The 22,784-nt window shown below is 36.8% G+C and overlaps 1 protein-coding gene across 1 annotated transcript in view; it reads right to left on the minus strand.

Annotated features, from left to right (window-relative positions):
- Positions 1–16,003: 16,003 nt before the first annotated feature.
- RAB39A (RAB39A, member RAS oncogene family) overlaps positions 16,004–22,784 on the minus strand; it is a 24,805-nt gene continuing 18,024 nt past the window's right edge. The window contains exon 2 of the mRNA XM_007945984.2: positions 16,004–16,430. Within this exon, the coding sequence (XP_007944175.1) occupies positions 16,004–16,430 (427 nt within the window). The remainder of the gene's footprint in view (positions 16,431–22,784) is intronic.

A 22,784-nucleotide genomic window follows, 5' to 3' on the forward strand; every position in this document is an offset into this window, starting at 1 on the left:
GTTGTTTGCCGTCGAGTCGGCCCCAACTCATAGCGACCCCTCCTTGGGTTTCCGAGGCAGTATCACTACGGAAGTAGGATTGCCCAGCCTTCCTTCTGAGGAGTGGCTCGTGGGTTTGAACCGCCAGCCTTCTGGTGAGCAGTCAAGTGCCTTAGCCACTATGCTACCAGAGCTCCTGATTAATCCTTAACAAAGTAGTATTAGAAATTTGTCTTCAATCTCACTAATTCTGTCTTCCACTGATTCGATTTTACTCCTTTGTCCTTTCAATGTGTTATCTATTTCTGAATTTTTAATATTAATCTCTAGATTTCTATTTGCTGTTTTCCTTTAGTTCCTAATTTTCCATTTATTTTTTTTAAGTTTGTTTCCCAAATTGTTCTAGAATTTTGTCTTAATTTTGTGTTTTCCTAGATTTTGTCAGTGTTTTCCTTGATCTGTCTCTTAATCCACTGGAGATACCTAAATATAATTCTTTTGAATTCCTTATTAGGTAGTTCCAATGCCACTTCTTCCTATGGGAGATTTTCTGGCTCAATATCCTTGTCCCTTGTTTATACAATTTATCTTGCTTCTTTGTGTGAACTGGGATGATCTGTTGTCTCTGAGACATTATGATGTCATTGCATTTATATTCAATTGGTGGTTGTAATTTGGTGTGATTCATGTAGGTTTTCTTTCTTCTTCTTCTTTTTTTTTTCCTTTATTTTGTTTTGGTATATCTGAGTAAGCAGGGCTAGTGTGCTACTCTGTTCATTAGTTTGGCCATACTTAAGCACTTACCACCTGTCTCCTGGTGAGTGTGACAGAGGATGAGAATGTGTGCACATATCTCTGTTAGCTGTTCATGTAGAGCAGTTAAGGGTGAGTTGGGCCATTATTGGCTACTGTACATTGGTGATTAGTTTGAGCAGAAGCAGGTCATGGCCCTCACCCAGTGGATGGGGCTTCAGGAGGTATAGGTGTGGTCAGATTGTGTGGGTACGGTAGCTGTCTCTCACCACTTGGACAAAAGTAGAAACACCAAATAATAATAATAACAACAAGAACAAAAAGCACAAACCACATAAACAAATAACCACCACCATATACAGACAAAAAAAAGACAAAAATAGAAAAAAATGTCTGGGGAGGGGTAATAAAAGAAGATATCAAGAGAAAAAGGATAATAAAGAAAAATGAGAAAAATGCAAAAATAAAACAAGGGATAGGAAGAACAAAAAGAAAAAGAAGAAAGAAAAAAGAAGGGAATGAGGAAAAAGCAAAAAATACAAGAAGCAGGGAAGGAGAAGAGAAAACAACAAAAAGAAGGAGTTTAAAAAAAAAAAAAGAAAGGATGAATGAATAATTTACAAACAAATAAAACTGTGTGGGTTGGGGAGGGTTCATGGGCTGTGTTTCTGCTGGCCAAGCAGGCAATGGAAAGCAGGGAACCTGGTCCTGGTACTAGTTCCTGCCTACCCAGAGGGAACTGGGACCAGGGGCACCTGATCTCAACAAGTTGCTACTGACCCAGAAGATATCTGGGAAATCTGGAAAATGGCAGATTGGAAAAATGGAAAAAGGCACCTGTCTCCAGATGGAATTCCTGCCTGCTCAAAATGCAGCTGGGGACAGGGTATCTGTTCTCAGAAAAGGTTCTTGCTGTCCCAAAAGGGGTCCTGGTGTAGGGAACCTGGTCCCCGGAAAAGTTCTTTCTAGCCCAGAATACTGCTGGGAGCAGCATGGATGATATTGGAGTTAGTTCCTATCTATCCAGAAGGCAACTAGGGGCAGGGTGCCTGATCTCAGGCAAGTTCCTGCTGGTCTAGAAGGTGTCTGGGTGCATAGCTCCTGGACCCAGAAAAGTTGCTGCCAGTCCAAAAGGTGACTGTGAGCAAGGTACCTGGTCCCAGAGAGAGTTCCACCAGGCTCAAAATGTACCTGTGGGCAGGGTGTCCAGTATCAGACAAAATTCCTGCTGTCTCAAAAGGTAACCGTGCAGGGTCGCATTCCCAGAATAAAAAGTTCCTCCCATCCCAAAAGCCAGCTGGGTGTAGGATACCTGGTCTCAGAAAAAAATCCTGCTGGCCCAAAAGATTTCCGGGAACAGGGCGCCTAGTGCTGGGACCAGTTCTTGCCTGCCCAGAAGGCAGTTGGCAGTAGGCTGTCCAGACCAGAATGGAATTCCTGCTGGTCCAGAGGTGGGTGGGGGTGGGCCACACCTCCGTTTACTGAGTGGGTATGAGGTACAAGGAGAACAAGAAGAATATTGCACCTTTCTAGTTATCAGCCACCAGTGCAGTTTTCCGTGCAGACCTTGGCAAGCATAGCTGAGTCTTAGGTTGCTGTCCAGATCAGACGCTACCTGCAAATATTCAAAATGTCTGCATCATCAGGACAGCTGACAGTCCACACCTATTAGTTGGTATTAATCCACTTCTTTATTCTTCATTTTGAAGTGTAGAGTTCCAGGATGTTGTAGAGGGCCTGTGTAGCTTGACTGCCTATTCTGCCATCTTGCCAGCAGTTCCAGGCTAACTCTTTCACCCTTCCTCACCCACAAAACAAATTCTCTGGCTGCTAGAAACTCTTCTCCATAGGGAGAGGCTGTAAGTCAGAGGTCTTAACTCAGGGCTCCTTAGCCTCACATCTGGGGCCCTCCATGAGCCACTGTTGAACTTGAAGCAACTGGGATGGGGCTTCATCCAGTACCAGGTCAGCAAACTACAGTTAATTACAAAATTCCAATATTGACTTGTTGGTTTAAGAGGAATTTCAGACAAACCCCCCCAAAAAATACATAAACACACACACATGCACCAATGCTTCTAATACTTGTTTCACTATATATAATTAGACAAATAATTATTCACTTTTCCAATACCAGAAGAAACAAACAACTTTTTCTTGTCTAATTAGCACTAAGAAGAAGAAACAAATATTAGCAGCTGTTGGGCAATTTAACACTTTCTAGTCACACAATAATTTGGAGACTTTATAATTAGCATTTTATATTTTTAAATTCTAGAATAACAGTTTATATTAAACCTACTATAATTTAAAAGGCTTATCTAATTTATTTTTAAATTCCCTCAGTCTAGACAATTTATAAGATAAAGATGAATTGTCTTAAAATATGTTTTAGTAATAGAGTTTAGAGATTTATTTTCTAAATAAAAATAAATTTTTATTTATTTAAATAATGAAACTCAGGTTCTTAATTGAATTAAATATGAAAGAAATCATCAAGATTATTTTTTGCTGTGCCAAAGCAACCTAGTAGTTATAGTACAAAAGATGTGTCCTGCTGTGTTTGCTTAGAAAATTAGTTATTACTTGTAAAATTATACTCAGGCTTCACAAGTGTCAGCAATGAAGTCATATAAATATTTATACCTAAATTTTGCTTCTTTCCACAGCAACCTTCACCTCTTTCCCCTCACATTTTTTATTTTTTATTTTTTTTAAATTTTGTTGAGAATATCCAGGCATGGATCAATTCTGCTTGTGTTCTTTCAACTCCATTGAGCTCCATCATTATAGTCAGCCATCTACAATAGATTGGTATTTCAGAGCTGATTAGATGTCATAATTAGAGATGCTAATTAGGAGCCAATTGATAACAAGCATAAGAAGACAAACAAGGGCTTAAAATATCTACATTCTAATAGTATACCTGTATTGAGAATGTGTCTTCAAACCTATATTGAGACCAAAGAGTAAGGTTTTTCTACTTTCCTGTATAGAATTTACCCACCCAGTCATAGGTAGGGTGAGTGGAGAACCTTTTTTTCCACTACTGCCAGTGAGAAGACTATATAGCCTGACTACCCACTAGACATACACAAGAATCAGCTCATACTAGCAGGGACATCCTGTTACACTTACTTTTGGTACAATTTTTTCCACATCAATCTGACTATTAATAGTCCAATAAAATATTTACAATGATCTTTTTTTTATTGAAACTTCATAAGCCAGTTAAGAAATGTATCTGAGAGAGAAAATGTGCAATAGCAAAAGATTAAAAAAAAAAAAAAGGACTTGTCCAACTAGAAATCATCCTGTATTATATTTAATTTTACAGTGCTTCTTTTGTTTTGCTTTTAAACTTTTTATTATATAAAATTTCACATAAACAGAAAAAATAGTACAAAGAAATTCCATCCACCTACTTGTTGGTTTTCTGTGGCTACTGTAACTATTCACCATAACTGTAGTGACTTAAAATGCCATAAATTCTCTTTCAGTTCTGGAGGTCAGAAGTCTAAAATCAAGGTGTCTACGGAGCTCTGTTTCTTCTGGAGGTTTCCAGGGGAGAATCTGTCCCTTGACTTTTTCAGTTTCTAGATGCAATTCCTGTTCCTTGGCTTGTGGCCTCTTCCTCTGTCCTCAAAGTCTGCAATGTAGCATCTTCTTTTTCTGACTCGGCTTCTTTTTGCTTCTATTATTACATGGCCTTCTCTTTTCTGACTTAGATCTTCTTGCATCCTCCTTATAAGCACTCTTGTGACAGCATGGGCCCACTTGGATAATTGGCCCTTTGCTGGCATCTAGAAACTTGAATTTCAGGAGGGTTCCTACCATTCCCAGAACTGATAAATGGCTCATTATATGAAAATTGCTTTATATACAATATGGTTATTCCTGAACATCTGCTTTACCTCGGGGAGTCTGGAATTTTATGTGCCAGACAGAGGCTGCCTCCATGACCCAACAATAAAACCAAACCAGTTGCCACTGAATTGATCCCAACTCATGGGTACGCCTTGCTCTCCACAGGGTTTGCCATGGGTGTTACTCTTTGGAAGTAGATTGCAGGCTTTTTTCAGGTGCTGAGTGGACACAAACTGCCAGCCTTTCTGTCAGTAGCTAAGTGCTTAACCTTTTGTGCCTCCCAGGCAGCCTTCTCCATGATCAGCTGCCCCAAAAACCCTGGACACTGTCTTTAGTGAGCTTCTCTGGTAGACAACATTTCACATGTATTGTTACAACTTCTTACAGGGGTATTTAAGCATGTCTTGTGAGACTGCTCTGAGAGAGGACTCTGGGAAGATTGCACCTGATTTCCCACAGACTTTGCCCCATGTGCCTTTCACCTTTGCTGATTTTGCTTGGTATCCTTTCGCGGTAATAAATCACAGCCATGAGTACGACTATATGCTGAATTTTGAGTCCTCCTAGTGAAAGAAGCTATCTGGGGGTGCTTTTGGGTACCCTTACAGAGGGACCAACCAGCCACATCATGACACTTTAATTACATTAGATGTTTTCCATCAGGAAAGAGGTAGAGAATTATCCTTATTGGAATAGATACATATTCTGGATATGGTTTTACCTTTGTTGTCTGCAATGGTTTTGACAGAACTACCGTCCATAGACTCACAGGATGCCTTATCCACAGGACTGGCATCTTCTATAGCATTGTGTCTGATCAAGGAACTCATTTCACAGTAAATGAAATGCAGCAATGGACTCATGCATGTAGAATCATATAGGCTTCCATACCCCTCTACCACATCCCTCATCATCCAGAAGCACCTGGCCTAATAGAAAGGTGATATGACTTACTAAGCACTCAGTTGCAAATCCTGAAATACTCTGAAGGATGGGGTTCTATCTTACAGGATGCAGTATATGCATTGATTCAGAGTCTATTTTATGCTAACATCTCCTCCATACCCAGAATATAGGTCTGAGAATCATGGAATGGAAGTGAATTTCTCTTGGTATCATTTTTTAACTCAGACTTAAAAATATTTAATGTTATTCCACTCCATTATTATTCAGATGCTCATACTGGCTGAGCTTTGGCCTTTTCAGGTTTGCTTCTAAGTCCTTTTGACATGTCTCTAGTATTCTTTAATAATATCCTTGCTTTATGGTGCAAAAAGATGTCCAGGCTCATTTTGTACATTCCCTGCCCTTGACCACAAATCAATCATTTCAACAAAGAGTTCTGGTTCCTTTGAATGGGAAATAGTATTTAGCGACCACAGTGTAGGTTTTGGAGGGTGTGGTTGTTGTGTGCCATGGAGTTGATTCTGACTTACAGCAACACTATAGAATAGTAGAACTGCTCCATGAGGTTTCCTAGGCTGTAATCTTTCCAGGAGCAGATAGCCAGATCTTTCCTCCCATGGAGCTTCTGGGTAGGTTCAAACCCCCATATTTTGAGTAATAGCCAAATGTTAAAACTATTATGCCACCAGGGCTCCTTCTGTAGGGGGTAGCAGGGGCTTATGGCAACTGTGTTAGTCATTATTAAACCATATTTTCAAACTTCAGTAAGTGAAAATGTGACATTAGTTCAACAAGAGATTAATAATTAGTGGAATGGAACAGTTTTTAAATGTTCTGTACAGCTACAGCTAGAGTAATATAGGTATGTAAATCTTATGTGAGAAAGATGTTTGGGGAAAGGAAGAGATGACATTGGAAATGGACTATTCAGGAAAAAAAAAAACTTCCATATCGTAACATATATAAAAAATTTTGATATGTGAAAGTGTAAACATAAAAAAAAAAGAAACCAAAATGTATGAGAGTATTTTATAATTTGGAGTTAGGGAAGAAGTTCCTAATCAAGACATAAATCTTAGAAGACACAAATGAAAAAATTCAATTAGAAATTCCTGAAAACGAAGACTTCTTTAGAACAAAAGATATAATAAGTTAAAAACACAAATAACAGGCTAGAAGAAAAACAAAGCATTTATGTCTTTACTATAGAAAGTGTTCCTAAAAATCATTAAGAAAAATTCTAACAATACAGTTGAAAATTTCAAAAGGATACAGTCAATTCACCAAAAATAAAAACATACAAATGACGAATTTATGAAAGATGTTCAATCCCAGAACAGATAAATGCAAATAAAATGAAAATATTATCAGATTGTCAATATGTCAAATTTTTACCATTACTTAGTACTAATAATGATATGAGGAAAATAAATGTTCTTATAAATTCTATAAGAATATCAATTAGCCTACTTTTAAGAAAAATTGGACAGTGTACATGCCCTTTGACCTACAAGTTCCTTTCTAGGGATTCATTAATAAAAATACTTGCACATTAGCCAAAAATATGTGCACTAAGATGTTCACTATAAATAACATTTGTATAGTAGCAAAACATTGGGTAAAGTCTAAGTGTTTATTATTGGGGCTGATTAAATAAATGATATATAATTCAATAGCTGGGTACTATATTAAGCCGTCAAAAAGAAAATCATTCTATATTCTATATATAGAATGATTTCCAACACCTATTATGTACAAAGGGAGCTCTGGTGGCTTAGTGCCTAAGGCATTTGACTGCTAACCAGAAGGCTGGCTGTTCAAACCCACCAGCCACTCCTTGGGAGGAAGGTTGGGCAATCTACTTGCGTAGTGATACCACCTCGGAAACCCAAGGAGGGGTCGCTATGAGTTGGATCAGACTCAACAGCAGTGGTTTTTTTTTTTTTTTTTTTTTTAATTATGTGGAAAAGCAAGGTACAGAATAATATTATAGATTGAGTCCATTTGTGTAGCCCTCCTTCCATTATACGTATGTGTACTCAAAAACCCACTGTCATTGTGTCATTTCTGATGCATAGCATCTCTACATGACAGAGTAGAACTGCTCCATGGTTTCCAAGGCTATAAATCTTTACAGAAGCAGACTGCCTCATCTTTTGCACATAGAGCAGCTGGTGGTTTCCAACCAATCTTTTGGTTAGCAGCCAAATGCTTTAGCATTGTATCACCAGAACTCCTTATATATGTGTGTAGTGTTGTTAGGTGCCATCAAGTTGGCTTCAACGCATATAACTCTATGCACAACAGAACAATACACTGCCCAGTCCTGTACCATCCTCACAATCCTTGCTGTGCTTGAGCCAATCATTTCAGTCACTGTGTCAATCCATCACATTGAAAGTCTTCCCCTTTTTTGCTGACCCTCTACTTTACTAATAAGCATGGTATCTTTCACCAGGGAATGGTCCCTTCTGACAACATAACCAAAGTAAGTGAGACAAAGTCTTGCCATTCTCACTTCCAAGGAGCATTCTGGCTGCACTTCTTCCAGGACAGATTTGTTTGTTTTTCTTGCAGTCCAAGGTACTTTCAGTATGCTTCACCAACACCACAATTCAAAGGCATCAACTCTTGGTTCTTCCATATTCACTGTCCAGCTTCCACGTGCATATAAGGCAATTGAAAATACCATGGCTTGGGTTAGGTTTACCTTAGTCTCAAAAGTGAAATCTTTGTTCTTTAATACTTTAAAGAAGTCTTTTGCAGTAGATTTGCTTAGTGCAATATGAGGTCTGATTTCTTGATTGCTGCTTCCATGGATGTTGATTGTGGAACCAAGTAAAATGAAATCTTTGACAACTTCAATCTTTTCTTCATTTATCATGATGCTGCTTAATGGTCCAGTTTTAAAGATTTTCATTTTCTTTATGGTGAAGTATAATCCATACTGAAGATGGTATGTAGTCTTTGATCTTCCATCAGTCAGTGCTTCATCAGTCATCTTCACTTTCAGCAAGCAAGGTTGTGTCTTCTGCTTATCACAGGTGGTTGATTCTTCCTCCAATCCTGATGCCACATTATTCTTCATATACTATAGCTTCTTTGGATTATTTGCTTAGCATACAGATTGAATAAGTATGGTGAACCCTGATGCACATCTTTCTTGATTTTAAACCATGCAGTATCCCCTTGTTCAGTTTGAATGAGTCTCTCAGTCCAGCACAATTAAGTGTCAATGTTATCCACAATTTGTTATGATCCACACATTCAAATGCCTTTGCACAGTCAATAAAACACAGGCAGGCATCTTTCTGGTATTCTTTGCTTTCAGCCAAGATCCATCTGATATCAACAATGATACCACTCACTCCATGTCCTCTTCTGAATCCACCCTGAATTTCTGGACGTTCTCTGTCAGTATGCTGCAACCATTTTTTAATGGTCATCAGCAAAAATTTTACTTGCGTGTGCTTTAATGATATTGTTCGATAATTTCCACATTCTGTTGGATCACTTTCCTTTGCAATGGGCACAAATATCAATCTCTTCCAGCTGACCGGATGTCTTCCAAATTTCTTGGCATAAACAAGTAAGCACCTCCAGCACTCTACCTATTTGTTGAAACATCTCAATGGGTATTCCATCAATTCCTAGAGCCTTGTTTGTTTGCCAATTCCTTCGGTGCAGCTTGGACTTTTTCCTTCACTACCGCTGGTTCTTCATCATTTGTTACCTCCTGAAACAGCTGAACATCAACCATTTTTTTTTGGTAAAGTGTGTATTCCTTTCATCTTCTTTTGATGCTTTCTGCACCATTCAATATTTTACCCCTAGAATCCTTCAATATTGCAACTCGAAGCTTGAATTCTTTTTCTTCACTTCTTTCAGCTTGAGAAATGCTGAGTGTGTTCTTCCCTTTTGTTTTTTTAACTCCAGGTTTTTGCACATTTCATTATAGTACTTTACTTTGTCTTCTGTAGCCACCCTTTGAAATATTCTGTTCAGCTCTTTTATTTTCAATTCACTTTAGCTACTTTCCATACAACAGCAAGTTAAGAGTTTTTATATATGTGTATGTATATATAAATACAAAGAAATAGACATGAAAGATGCCTGTAAAATTATGAAGTGATTTTCCCTTTGAGAAGAATGGAATTAGGGTAAGTTAAAAGAGGCTTTCACTTTCTATTTTATATATCCCTGTTTGTTTGTTTTCAACATGACTATTACTCCAAAAACCAAACTCATTGCCATCGAGTCGATTCTGACTCATAGTGAGCCCCACTGGGTTTCCAAGACTATAAATCTTTATGGAAGCAGACTGCCTTATTTTTCTTCTATGCTGCAGCTAGGGAGTTTAAACTACCGACTTTTTGGTTAGGAGCCAAACACCTGAACCACTATACCACCAGAGCTCCTTCTTGTATTTCTAGAAGATACATTAGATATTAAAATAATTGTTTTGTGTAACGAGTCTAATAGTGATCTCCTCCCGCATTTTTATATTTTTTCTGTACTTTCCAAATTTTGTACAATGAGCTAGTATTTATTAAATAATTGAAAATTTTTCATTGAAAATGATGCTACTTAAGAGTGATGTGTGTATCACATCAGAAAGGGGCAGAGATATGCTCTACGGGAAAAGGCAGAGATATGCTTTAAGGCCCCTTACCAGCACTAAAAATCTTTTGAGTCCATAAATTTAAATTGATCTTAAATTTAAAGTTATTTTAAATTTTTTCTAAGAAAAAGAAAATGATGCTACTATATATAATCATTGTAAATATACCAAAACCCAACTCATTGCTTTTGAGTTGATTCTGACTCACAGCAACCCTATAGAATAGAGTAGAACTGCCCCCATAGTTTCCAAGGCTGTAATCTTTATAGAAGCAGACTGTCACATCTTTCTCTTGCAGAGGGGCTAGTGGCTTCAAACCGCCAACCTTTCAGTTAGCAGCCAAGCTCTTTAACCACTGTGCCACTAGAGACCTTCATCGTATATGTAAGTGATTAAAAAAGCCAGTCCTCTAACCCACAACCCTTACCACACTGTGCATATCTACTAACTGTCCTTGGTATGACTCTTTCAAGTACTGCTGCTGAGACATGTGATGGGCCCTTACTCATTAGAGCACTTGTTTATCTGGTCAGGTGCTGCTGTTGATCACCAGCAATTCCCAAGAGCTTATCCTCTTCAGTTTTGTCCATTAGAGCGATATTAAAGCCTTCTTCTGTAAGAATCAGAAAATTACACAGTCATGACCTTTTAAAATGAACTAGCAAGATAGCCATTATCAACAATTAGTTTCTGACAGACTATGGAGATTAAAACTGGCTTCTTGGCAACTCGGGTTAGTTCTAAGAAAAATACTACTAAAAATGAAACATAAAACATTTATCAAGTGCTCACTATCTGCCAGGCAGTGTTGCAAATGTTTTATATTTTTTATGTATGCTGTATGTATAAAACAATCCTTTGTGGTATTTAACAGCTCAATTCAAAATTTAATGAGCTCTTACTAAGTGCTACAGAAAAGTCACAATTTTTGAACTATCTGTTAAGGCATAGTTCCTTTCTGTAATCCTTAAATACCAAAAAGCTCTGAAAATCTTTTTATAACTCATTTGGCAGCAAAATCTGACCTGAGCTTATGACATGTTATTTATTGATTTTATTCTTTTTGGTGTGAATACTCATGTTTTGCTGCATAAATACTAATGTTTGACTATGTGCTTCTGCCCTAGACTACACCAGGGTATTATATAACATATAAGGGATTGTAGACCTGTAATTGATTCTTTTATTTTTTTTTAATTGATTCACATTTACACTATTTTTTGTGACTTCTTTTTCAAACACACAAATCCCCCTCCCACAACTGCAATTGAATAGTTGCTTCTGTTTTAAAAGCACCACTGAAAATGTGTCACAAAGATGAATATTTAACAATGCTGTGACAATCATAGTTCTCAATCTTTTTATTCATTATTTAAAATCAATTAACATTAATGACATACTTCAGAAAGTTTATATCATATCTTTCTTCCATTGGTTGTTATTCTGGGGAGAAAAAAAAAAAAGCCAAGAGATGACTGTAGGAAAATACATTTGTTTCTCTATGGAATGTATAAATTAAAACTGATTATGTGGAACTCACATTTACTAGGATTATTTCAACCTAATACCATCAGTTTGCATTCACTAAATGTCACATAGATAAAATAGTATTTTAGGCACTATTTAAAAGACACAAACTTTATCGAGATCAGAAAAAGGAACACTTTTTTTAAACAATATTTTTTTTAAATTTCCCTTCATTTATTCTTTAGCATGAATATGTGTAGTAAATGAACTGGATTGTGTAATGATTGATAAAGATTGTCACAGCTAATCACTCATGTGTCTACTAGCATCCATTACTAAGATTATAGAATTACCAGGTTATGGAGCAGTTCATTCCATTCAGGAGAGCAGTTAGTTATTTTAAGATCAGGTGAAGATTGGTTACTCAGGAAAGTTTAGTGATAACATTGCAATTTAGGAAGATTCTGAATCAGAGGTGTCTGTTTATGACCTACAGAATTTCCAAAAGGGAGTTCCTGATTGGGAATTTATTCCCCTATTTTAAAATACAAAGAGTTTAACTTTAAAGCCTTAATAGCTTTTCATTGTTTTCCTCTTAGAAATTACATGCTTCCTTTGCAGTTCCAAACTAAATCTTTCTAGGCATAGTTACTGGGGAACAAATGGGTTAGTTTATGAAATGGGTCTTTAGTCTAAGGAGTACTTCTCATTATATTCTCAACTCACTAGCATGGAGTTGGACCCAACTCAATAGCGACCCCTCCTTGGGTTTCCCAGGCGATATCACTACAGAAGTACATTGCCCAATCTTCCTTCCAAGGAGGGGCTGATGGGTTTAAATCACCAGCCTTCTGGTTAGAAGTCAAATGCCTTAGGGACTATCCCATCAGAGTTCCTTCTCACAATACTAGACCTAAAAAAATTATTAGAATATTACAGCGCATGCTTTGAAGTTAATAGATACTTCATACTTAATTAAACCAGGGGCAGTATAAAATCTGACAAAAGTACTCTCAAAGGATTTTGTAAATCCATATATTCAGTTTTTTAATGATGGAAAGTTGAATTAAAAAGACTTGGTTCTGGTAAAGTAAAGTTTTCTTCATAGTGAGAAAAAAGACTATTTTGATTGCTACAAAAGAAAGAAAGAAGTTACGGTGTGCTTGAGGCTTTTGGAAATTTAAAGTAAACTCTCAAGTTTCCAGGGTCAAGAAATTGCATTTGCTACTATTATATATATATATATATATATATATATACACACACACACACATATTTAAAGGCCACATTTAAAAGCACTCTGGTTTACAGAGTCATTTTGGCTTAAGCTTACCAGTTAATGAACTGGTAACAGTGCATTATAACATGGACTGAATGTGTTAATATGCAGCTAAAGATGAGTGATTTCTGTCAGTGTAAGTTTATTGTATGGTTGGATAGCTTTTTATTTCTTTTTTACCACATGTAGTTAAAATATTTAATAATTAAGTACATCATTCATTAGTTTAAAGTGTTAAAATTTAAGTAACATTGAAATTTAAATAATTTTAATATAAAATCAAGTACATCTGATTTCTAAGAGACTTAGTCAAAATGTTTTGCCTGAAGCAAGTATTTTTACATTATTTTCCATATTCTCTATAATAATGTATAAGAAAATAGATATTTCATATATAGATAAAGCTATCTGGCAAGGTTATACAGACATATTGGCAATCTTATGTAAGAACTCAGATCTTTTTAGTCATTGTTCATGTTATTTTTTTTTAACCACAAATTGTTCCTTTATAATATCAAAATTTAGCTTAATTTTAGGATTTTTATGGATTCATGTATACCACATTTCCCTTCTACTTTCTCCTAAAACACACACACACCACAGCATGGTAATAGAAAGAACAAGGTGTTAGGAGAACCAGAGTTCTAGCCTTGCTTCTGCTCATGTGTGACCTTACTAAGTATCAACTTCCGTTTGTTTCTTCTGGTTCCTTAATTCTATTCTAAACCTTAGAATATATATATATATATGTATTTTTTTTTCATTCTGAATACTAGTCCTATCCCAATATTATTATCATAATGGGTGTCCACTGAAAGTGAAATCACATTTGATTTTAGCTTTTTAACTTTACGAATTGACAAAGGTGACTGCACTTTATTGTTAGTATTTTGCGTTTATGCCCTTTGGAGTCAATGTAGATTGCTAGAATATAAGATTTAATATTGTAACAGTAAAATCAGATTACTTCACATTTGGGGGATGTTTTCTTATCTGGTTAATTATAGTTTGAACTCACTCAAGTAAAATTAATCTAAAGATATCAAGAGATTGTTGCCAATATAAATGTTCAAAAATGTTATAGTAATGTTATAACACACATTCTTCTCTCCATTAATATTATTAAAAATTCTTATAGGAACCGAGAAAATACACAAGTATTTTAAAAATACAACTAAGTATCTACTTCAAAGATGCATAAAAAAATATTTGAAACTGTCAAGAAAAATGAGTAATGTTGACATATTTGGACACTAATATCGGATACATGCTAACAAAGTGAGAATGGAGGTAATTATGTAGATACTTCTGTTTCAAGAAAAAGTTGTCTGCTTTGCCTGATAATTTAGTAAAATGACCAATCTGCTAGAGATGCGAAACCAAGATAAAAGTTCTGTAAGAATGGGAATTGGTTGACAATTTATTAAGACAAAACATCCCTACAAGTTGTTAATCAAAGCTATTTTTAAATAAGACTATATTAACCCAGTGCTTTTACAGTTTCAGTCCCCTTTTTTGAACAAAACTTCTGACTGAATTAACTCTCCTGAGACTTCCTCCGTATCATTTCCACTATGAAGGACAGTTTCAGAATAAAAGAGTAGAGGGTAAGCATTCAGGCCAAGAATTTCCCCAGGTCCATGAAAACCTATACTGTTTTCTGCTCCCTCTACACAAAAATGGAGGGAAGGAACATAAAATTTTCATGCACATGAGCAGCCGATGATTTCATATCTGCATAATGTTTTCTCTGTTTACAAAGCTTTTTCACATGATTCACTTGATTCTCAAAATAGTTGCACAAAACATAACAAATGGGGTGTTGTTAACCACATGTTACAAATGAAAAAACTGATGGTTAGAGAGGTTAAGTGACTTACTTGTGGTCAAATATTGGTATAGCAAAGCCAAGCTTAGAACTCAAGTTTTCTGATTTCTAGTTGAATATTCTTTCTACTAGTCTACTATGGTTTTCAAACAAATAAGGCAACTACAGTTTAACAGCAAAGCCTATGTTTCCAAGAAGGCAGCTTCATGTGGTGCCCCTCCCTCTTTGTGATCCTGGTGTACAAAACAGAATAGAAATGTATGTTGTAAAATATTTGACATTGTGATCAAATGTCCCTTCTGGGAAAGGAGTTTAATTTAGTAAATTAAAAATTAGGGAATTCAAAAGTCACTGTACTCTCTTGACTCATTTTTCTATCTTCACTTTTACAGATGAAATTATAAAATACAATTTTAATACTAAATATATCAAACATTTAGCCAATTCTCCTTGTCCAGAAAACTCTTTTCTATACTTTTCTTATATTGGAAATGGGATAATTTAGAAATTTATTTTTTTCTGTCTAAGTAAGGATAGTGTACTAAAGCATGAAAACAGTTGTTGATTAATAGTTGCTCATTTTTATTTTTACAAATATTTGAGTAAAATATCTTGCGTGGATTCAGACACATTTATAAAACGAAATTTTCAGGAGTAATAAATCAGAGAAGGAAAATGAGTATAAACTTATTTTCTTATGTTCAGGCAGAATTAAGGGAGGATAAGTATTTCAGAGAATGCTTAAAAACCTGGTCCCTTAGTAAGAAACTGCTGTTTTAATCCTAGTCAATACTTATGAGATTGTTTTTTTGTAAGTGAACAGTGCACTTTGATATCCACTTTACTGTTCAAAATTAATTAACTTAAAAGAATATAATTCCTGATAAAAGCTTTTAAATCAGATTGTATCTATATGCGAGCACACACACAGACACACACAAAAACACACACAAAAACGCCAACCCATTACAGACTGTCAAGAAAAATGAGTAATACTGACATATTTGGACACTAAGGTCAGCTATACAATAACAAGGTGAAAATAGAGGTAATTATGTATGTACTCCAGTTTCAAGAAAAAGTCTGCTTTGCCTAATAATTTAGCAAAATATCCAATCTTATAACGTAACAAATAAGCATAGTGCTCTGAATTAAATACCTTACGAAATAGTGTTAATATGGGCTTGTGAGTCAGGTTAAGTGACACTTTTTAATGCTTTCATTGCATTATTTTGCCTTACTGTTGATGTTTATCTTGAAAGATACCCAATCTGCTCTTGTTAGTTCTTTGGCATGTTTGAAATCAGCAGAAGCACTCCTTCCTGGGCTTTACTGCTTCCTCAGAAGAATGCACAGTATTTGGAACAAAACCACTTTTAACCCCTTCCCAGCCATCCTGAATACAAATTTCTCCCTTTTTAATAAGTTCATATATGTCTCTTGTCAACATTGTGAAGGATTCTTCAACATTTGTGGCATCTTTTGCTGAGGTTTCTATATACTTCATGCCACAGTCTGCTGACAGTTTTTCAGCTTCTTCCCTTGTAACTTGGCGTTGTGAAGCTAAATCACATTTATGTCCCACTAGCAGAAATACAATCCGAAATGGCTGTACATGCATTTTTGCTTCTTCTAGCCAATCTCTCACATGTTCAAAGGATCGTCGATTAGTAATGTCAAATACTAAAAATCCACCAACTGAGTTGCGGTAATAAGATCGAGTTATTGATCTGAAAAATAAATAGAAAAAAGTTGTAAAAAGGATAACTTTTTTTCCCCTCCCTCAAGCAATGTACCAATGTACCACCATGATAAAATCTGAAGATACCTTAATGCGATTTAAGTGGGATTTATAAGTCAAGTATAAAGTGTTTTAAATGAACAAAACAATAAAGTAGTAGTAACTTTCAGATAGAGAAATAAGCACTTACCTGGTATTTAATCTCAAACTGTCTTATGACTATTTGTTTTTATTCTTAAATATCTGATGCAATAATTATTATATCACTATAGTTGAAAATATGCAGAGAAAGAGTGGGTGAACTGCATGGGTGGCACAACTAACCAGAGCTTATGAATCTCTCCCTATCATTTAATTCAATGAGCCCTTCTATCAATTTAGGAAGAAAAAACACAGGCAGAATAAGAATCCTGTACTAACTGTACAGGAAACTGTTCTATGGACCTGGGATATCAATCTGAGATATGCTAATGATTCTCTGCCCTCCAGAGTTATTTCTGCTCTTCTCTGGGTCTTGGGAGTCTGACCTTTCAAGACTCCCTTGACCCCTAGCTTGCAGCTGGATTCAGTCAATGGAAGGCACCTGCTGGAGACAGGAAGAAAGATCAATCAGGGTATTTATCTTTCTCATTATTTCTGCCAGAGGAGCCCTGGTGACAAGGTGGTTGAGGTGCTTGGTTGCTAACCAAAAGGTTGGTGGTTCAAACTCACCAGTCACTACATGGGAGAAAGATGTGGCAGTCTGCTTCTGTAAAGGTTTATAGAAATCCTCTGGGATAGTTCTGCCCTGCTCTACAGGCTCATATGAGTTGGAATTAACTCCACAGGAGTGAGTTTTGTTTATTTTGGTTTTGTCTCTGCCAGGCTGTGGCTTGGCAGTGACTATGCTCCTGTCTGTAGTCAAGATTCCTCTTTCATGGCTATGGTTTACACCAGGTTCTGGTAATCCCATTCCCTTTTCTTGCTCCTTCTGGTGGTTAATGGCTCCTCACCATTGCTATCCTTGAATGCTTCACCATCCTCTGTTGGTGCCCTTGACCTTGCCCATACCTTTGGATACAGTTACTTCATTAAACTCTTTTGTTAAGTCTTCTAGTGTACCATTTGTCTCCAGACTGAATCATGAAGCAATGTGGCAAGGCCATACTGTTTTGCTTCTTGCCTTACATATGTTGTTCTATCTCCTTAGAATGTGTTCGACCCCTTTTCTGCCTAGCAAACTCCTGTGTCTCTTCAAAAGTCAGCTGAAGAATGTATCATCTGAGAAGCCTTGCCTTCCATGACGTCTCTATCATCACTTCTCCTAGGTATTCCTTTCCTTAAAACTTCTTGGAAGCTTTTGCATATTGCCATAAAGATTTTACCAGTTTTCATAATGTGCTGAGATTGAACTTGCTGGTGTGTCTCTCCACTCAATTTAAATCTCCTTGAAGGTCAAACATTTCTTTTCATCTATATATCTTTCTAACCATCATATTTGGAGCTCTAGGGGCATAGTGCCTAAGGCATTTGACTGCTAACCAGAAGGCTGGTGGTTCAAACTCACCAGCCACTTCTCAGAAGGAAGACTGGGCAATCTACTTCCATAGAGATACACCTACCTGGGAAACCCAAGGAGGGGTCACTATGAGTTGGATCCAACTTGATGGATATTGGCTGGCAAATGATAGATATTATTAAACGTTTGTTATATTGGATTAAGCTTATTGGAAAGGGAAGGTGCTAAAAGTTTCATGATCCAGAGATCCCATATTTCTCAGTTTCCAAGTTCTCAATGACCTTGAACATTGAGATCACCCTTAAGCAAACTCATCTCTCTAGTTGCTAAGGCATTAAAGACCTTTATGGAATGCCAGTGGGTATCTGTCACCTGCTTTCACATGCCTTCATTATTCCTATTGTTGAAATCACAGCTCAGTTCAGTGACCTGATACCACAAAGACCTTTGTTGTGGAAGTGTGAAGAAGAAAGAATTTTATCTACCCTTTCTTTCCTTTTTTCCTACTTCACTGTTTCTCCTCAGAATTTCCAAGAGAGATTCCAAGTGACTTTTTTTTTTTTTTTTTTAACTTTTCTCAGGGACTACATTGCATATAGCCATTAACAAAAATAAGAAAAATTTCCTACCATCTTTGTCAAATTACAAATAATGTATTCATTTACATTGTTTTCTAGTTTTTGTTTTGTTTTTTAATTTTGAAGGCTATCTCATTTTTTTGTTTTTTCTATTCACCTTTATGTGTGAACTTAGGCAGATGAGCAGCTTCTTGAAACAAACCTAATTTACGTCTATGTTATTAGACTGAAGACTAATAAATTCAGTACCAAGTCTGCATTTAATTCACCATTTCTATAATTAAAAAAAAAAAAAGCTCCTTGTAATTGAAAACCCAATGTCGAAATGCTTGTGTACTGGGCAAAGGCATGTCTTACAGGAAATACCATATTTTCCAACATCATGTATTTAAGTTTGAAAAGATATTTGCAGTAAAGATGGCAAATACAAAATAATATTATAGCAAAGTATATGTTATATACTCTATAAAACCACCATTATTACTAATTAGATGGAATAAATGATCTCAAATGGTATCTGCCATTTCCCATATAATGATCTCCAATTTCTATGTGAGGGATATTTGGCTTAGAATGCTGATACTTTCCAAGGGATAGAATTTTCAAGTGGATTTCTCTGTTTTCAATCATTTGAGAGGAAAGGCAGGTCTTCAGAATGAAAACTTGAAAGACAGGGCTTACAGAAGTAACAAGGGACCATCTTCTTTCCCTTAACTTCCTCTCTTGGGTTGAGACACTGAGGTCTCTAGAAATTCTTGAAGATATGAGGAGGTAGGGAACAGACCTTCAAACAACTAGATAGGGAGGCCTCCCTGCAGAAAACTCAGATTTGATGATGAGAAACATTTTTTTTTTTAATAAACACAAACATTTTATTGCTCTATGTCTATTTCCTTCTGGGCTTTGAAAGTCTCACTGAATGATAAGAAGGGAGATGGAGGGAAGAAAAAAACAAGAAAGGGCAAGAAAAATGAATGAATGGATTTCATTCTAGTATCAGGTGTATTGTGGGGAATAAAGAATTATGAGACTACCCTCTGGCAAGAATGGTAAAGAGGGTTCAGCACCCCTAAATCCAGTGTGATGGTAGCATGATACTACTACTCACTGCCATCAAGTTGACTGTGACTCATAGTGACACCCTCCTTGGGTTTCTAAGGCAGTATCACTATGGAAGTAGATTGCCCAATCTTCCTTCTGAGGAGTGGCTGGTGAGTTTGAACCGCAGCTTTTTGGTTAGCAGTCAAATGCCTTAGGCACTATGCCACCAGAGCTCTCGATAGCATGATGGAGAAGTGAATTATGGAGGACTGGAGTCATGGTTAAAGAGCTCTGGTGGTACGGTAGTTAAAACATTCAGCTGCTAACCAAGATTGGCAGTTCAAACCCACCAACTGCTCCGTGGGAGGAAGATGAGGTAGCCTACTTCTATAATGATTTACAGCTTTGTAAACTATGGGACAGTTCTACCCTGTCCTGTAGCATTACTATGAGTTGGAATCAACTTGATGGCAGTGGGTTTGGGTTTGGAGTCATGGTTACAAGTTCCTAGCTACACCTTATTCCTCCAAGTGGAAAATCTGGTTTTGGTTATTAAAGAAATCTGTTGGGTTTTTCTATATCTTGGAATGGTAAGCTATCCTATCCCATCCTATCCCAGTTCCAAAGGAATAGCTCTCTCTGAAGATTTTCTTTCTCTCCTTGCCTTACTTGAAACCTAGGAACATTGCTTCCCCTCCAGCATACTCATGTTGCTCATTCTATAGGATCTGGAGGAGATGGCTACTAGCTTCTCCTTCCCCAGTACCACCTCCAGATAATTATTCCTTCAATCCTTCTTGTCATTCTGTTTAGTGATTTCAACATCCATTTGGATAAGCTAACCTATTATCACTTCTCAATTCCCTGACTTCCTCTTTGTTTTTTTCCCTCAATTCTGCCCTTCTTATCCACTTCCTTTTTATCACCAGAAACTTTTACTACTTCCAAAACTGTAAATTTATATACTCCACTTGATCAAAATTTCCCAGCCTTCACGCCTATTTTTATTCTGATAATTCTTTATTTCATCAAGAGTTGTAATCCACTGACCAACTCAGTAACTTTCTATTCATTGTTGTTGTTGTTGTCATGTGCCATCAAGTCAGCCCCGACTCATAGCGACCCCTCCTTGGGTTGCCGACTGAGGCAGTATCACTACAGAAGTAGATTGCCCAACCTTCCTTCCGAGGAGTGGCTGGTGGGTTTGAACCATCTTTACCTCCTTTAGTATCTTAGATTTCATAAGACATTTTAATTGCTCTCTTAGAAATATATTCAATTCCCAAGCACCTCTCCCTCTGCCGTACACATCTGGGAAAATTCTATCTCTGGATCAGTCTAGCATATAGCTGAATGTTTCTGGGGGGAAAAATCACTCTAGAAGGCAGACTGGCATCACTATGAATTAATTACAAACAATTACAAGTGGGCACTCAACACGGCTAAGGAACACTGCTTGGTTATTAGGAGATACTCTTCTGATACTCTTGGGGAGACAACTAAGACTATCAGGAGAAATTCTTCTTTCCTCACATTTAGGTTTTTACTATAGGAATATTCCTCACTAGAAGGAGAAGTGGCTACTCTCTTTGGTTAGAGTCTGTTTCTCAGGTTGGTAGGTAGGATCATTGGGCGCTCAAAGTCACTACTCTTTCCCTCTCTACCACTTTCTGGATCCATGCTACTGGCTTTCTAGGTGTGAGAGGTAGGCAGATGCCATGTCTTTGGCTTTGCTTACTGCTGAATACCTGGTAGCTTTCAAGTGCCTGACACTTAGTGGGCACTCAGTAAATTATTAAAGAATGAGTAAAAGCTGTATTTGGTCAGAACCATGAAAACAACTGTTGGGGAAATAAATAGAAGAAATGGCAGAGTGAGGACTGTTTTTAAAATTGAGGTGAGATGCATATAACACACAATTAACTATTTCAAAGTGTACAATTCAGTGATATTTAGTGTATTCACAATGGTGTGCTCTGTCTAACTTCAAAACCTTTTCATCAGCCCCCAAAAACCCCATACTCAGTAAGTAATCCCTCCCCATTTCTCCCTCCCTCTACTACTCCCTGATAAATTGCTGTTCTGATTACCTAGTGCCACTCTGACAGGAATATACCACAAATGGGATGGCCTTAACAAACAGGAGTTTATTCTCTTACAATTTGGAGGTTTTAAGTCCAAATTCAAAGTACCAGGCTCTAGAGGCTCGGTGAAAGCCCCTCAGCCTTGGGCTTCAGCTCTGCCTCCAGCTCTTGGCCCACTGAAGCTAGAGGCTTTTCTTCACTCAGACAGCTGCTGGCTGCTAAGGCTACCAAGCTCAAGGTTGACAAGTAAAAAAGCACAGTCCCGATATTACCAAATCACATGGCAGGCTGCTGAACAACGACATGGCTACATGCAGAGTCTAAGCATGCCGTAAGCTAGAGACCATTCCCAAAGCTGTTTCTTATATATGGGAAGCAGACCACACACCGAAAGGCAGCTACTCAGCTGCTCCCAGTATATTCCACCATGGAGTTGATTACCAGTTTCATCATAGGGAATACTACATCCAGCTGCCCAACCACTCAACCAGGCCCAGCCAAGCTGACACACAAATGTAACCACCACACTTGCTTTCTGTCTTTACTGATTTGCATATAAAAGGAAACAGACAATAGGTAATTTTTATGTCTGGCTTCTTTAAGTTAGCATAAGGTTCATCCAAATTGTAGCACATACCAATATTTTATACTTTTTTTTGTAGCTGAATAATATCCCATTGTACAATGTGTTTATCCATACATCCACTGATGAAGGTTTAAGTTGTTTTCAGCTTTTGGCTACTGTGAATAATGCTACTAAAATATGCATGTACAAGTTTCTGTATGGACATAGACTTTAATTTTTCTTGAGTGTATACCTAGAAGTGAAATTGCTGGGTCATATGGTAATTCTACATTTAAGTTTTTGAGGAACAACTAAATAGTTTTCCATAGAAAGTGAGGAATCTTGTTAAGAAAGTTGCAAGATAGAATGGACTATTCTAAACCTGGGGATAAAATTATAAATCATGGGGTAACCTCAAAGAAAAATTATAAACCTTCACATCTCAATAAAAAAGAGGACAAGCACAAATACTCAGCATATATTAAAACAACAGCAACAAAGGAAATGATAACATGATTCATAAACATAATGAGCTCAGCACAGAAAATAATATGGAACAAAGAAACCAGGGACACCA

Source organism: Orycteropus afer, unplaced genomic scaffold (genome assembly GCF_000298275.1).
Source record: "Orycteropus afer afer isolate SDZICR_OR568_19922 unplaced genomic scaffold, OryAfe1.0 scaffold00147, whole genome shotgun sequence".
In the NCBI taxonomy this organism is placed as follows: Eukaryota; Metazoa; Chordata; class Mammalia; order Tubulidentata; family Orycteropodidae; genus Orycteropus; species Orycteropus afer.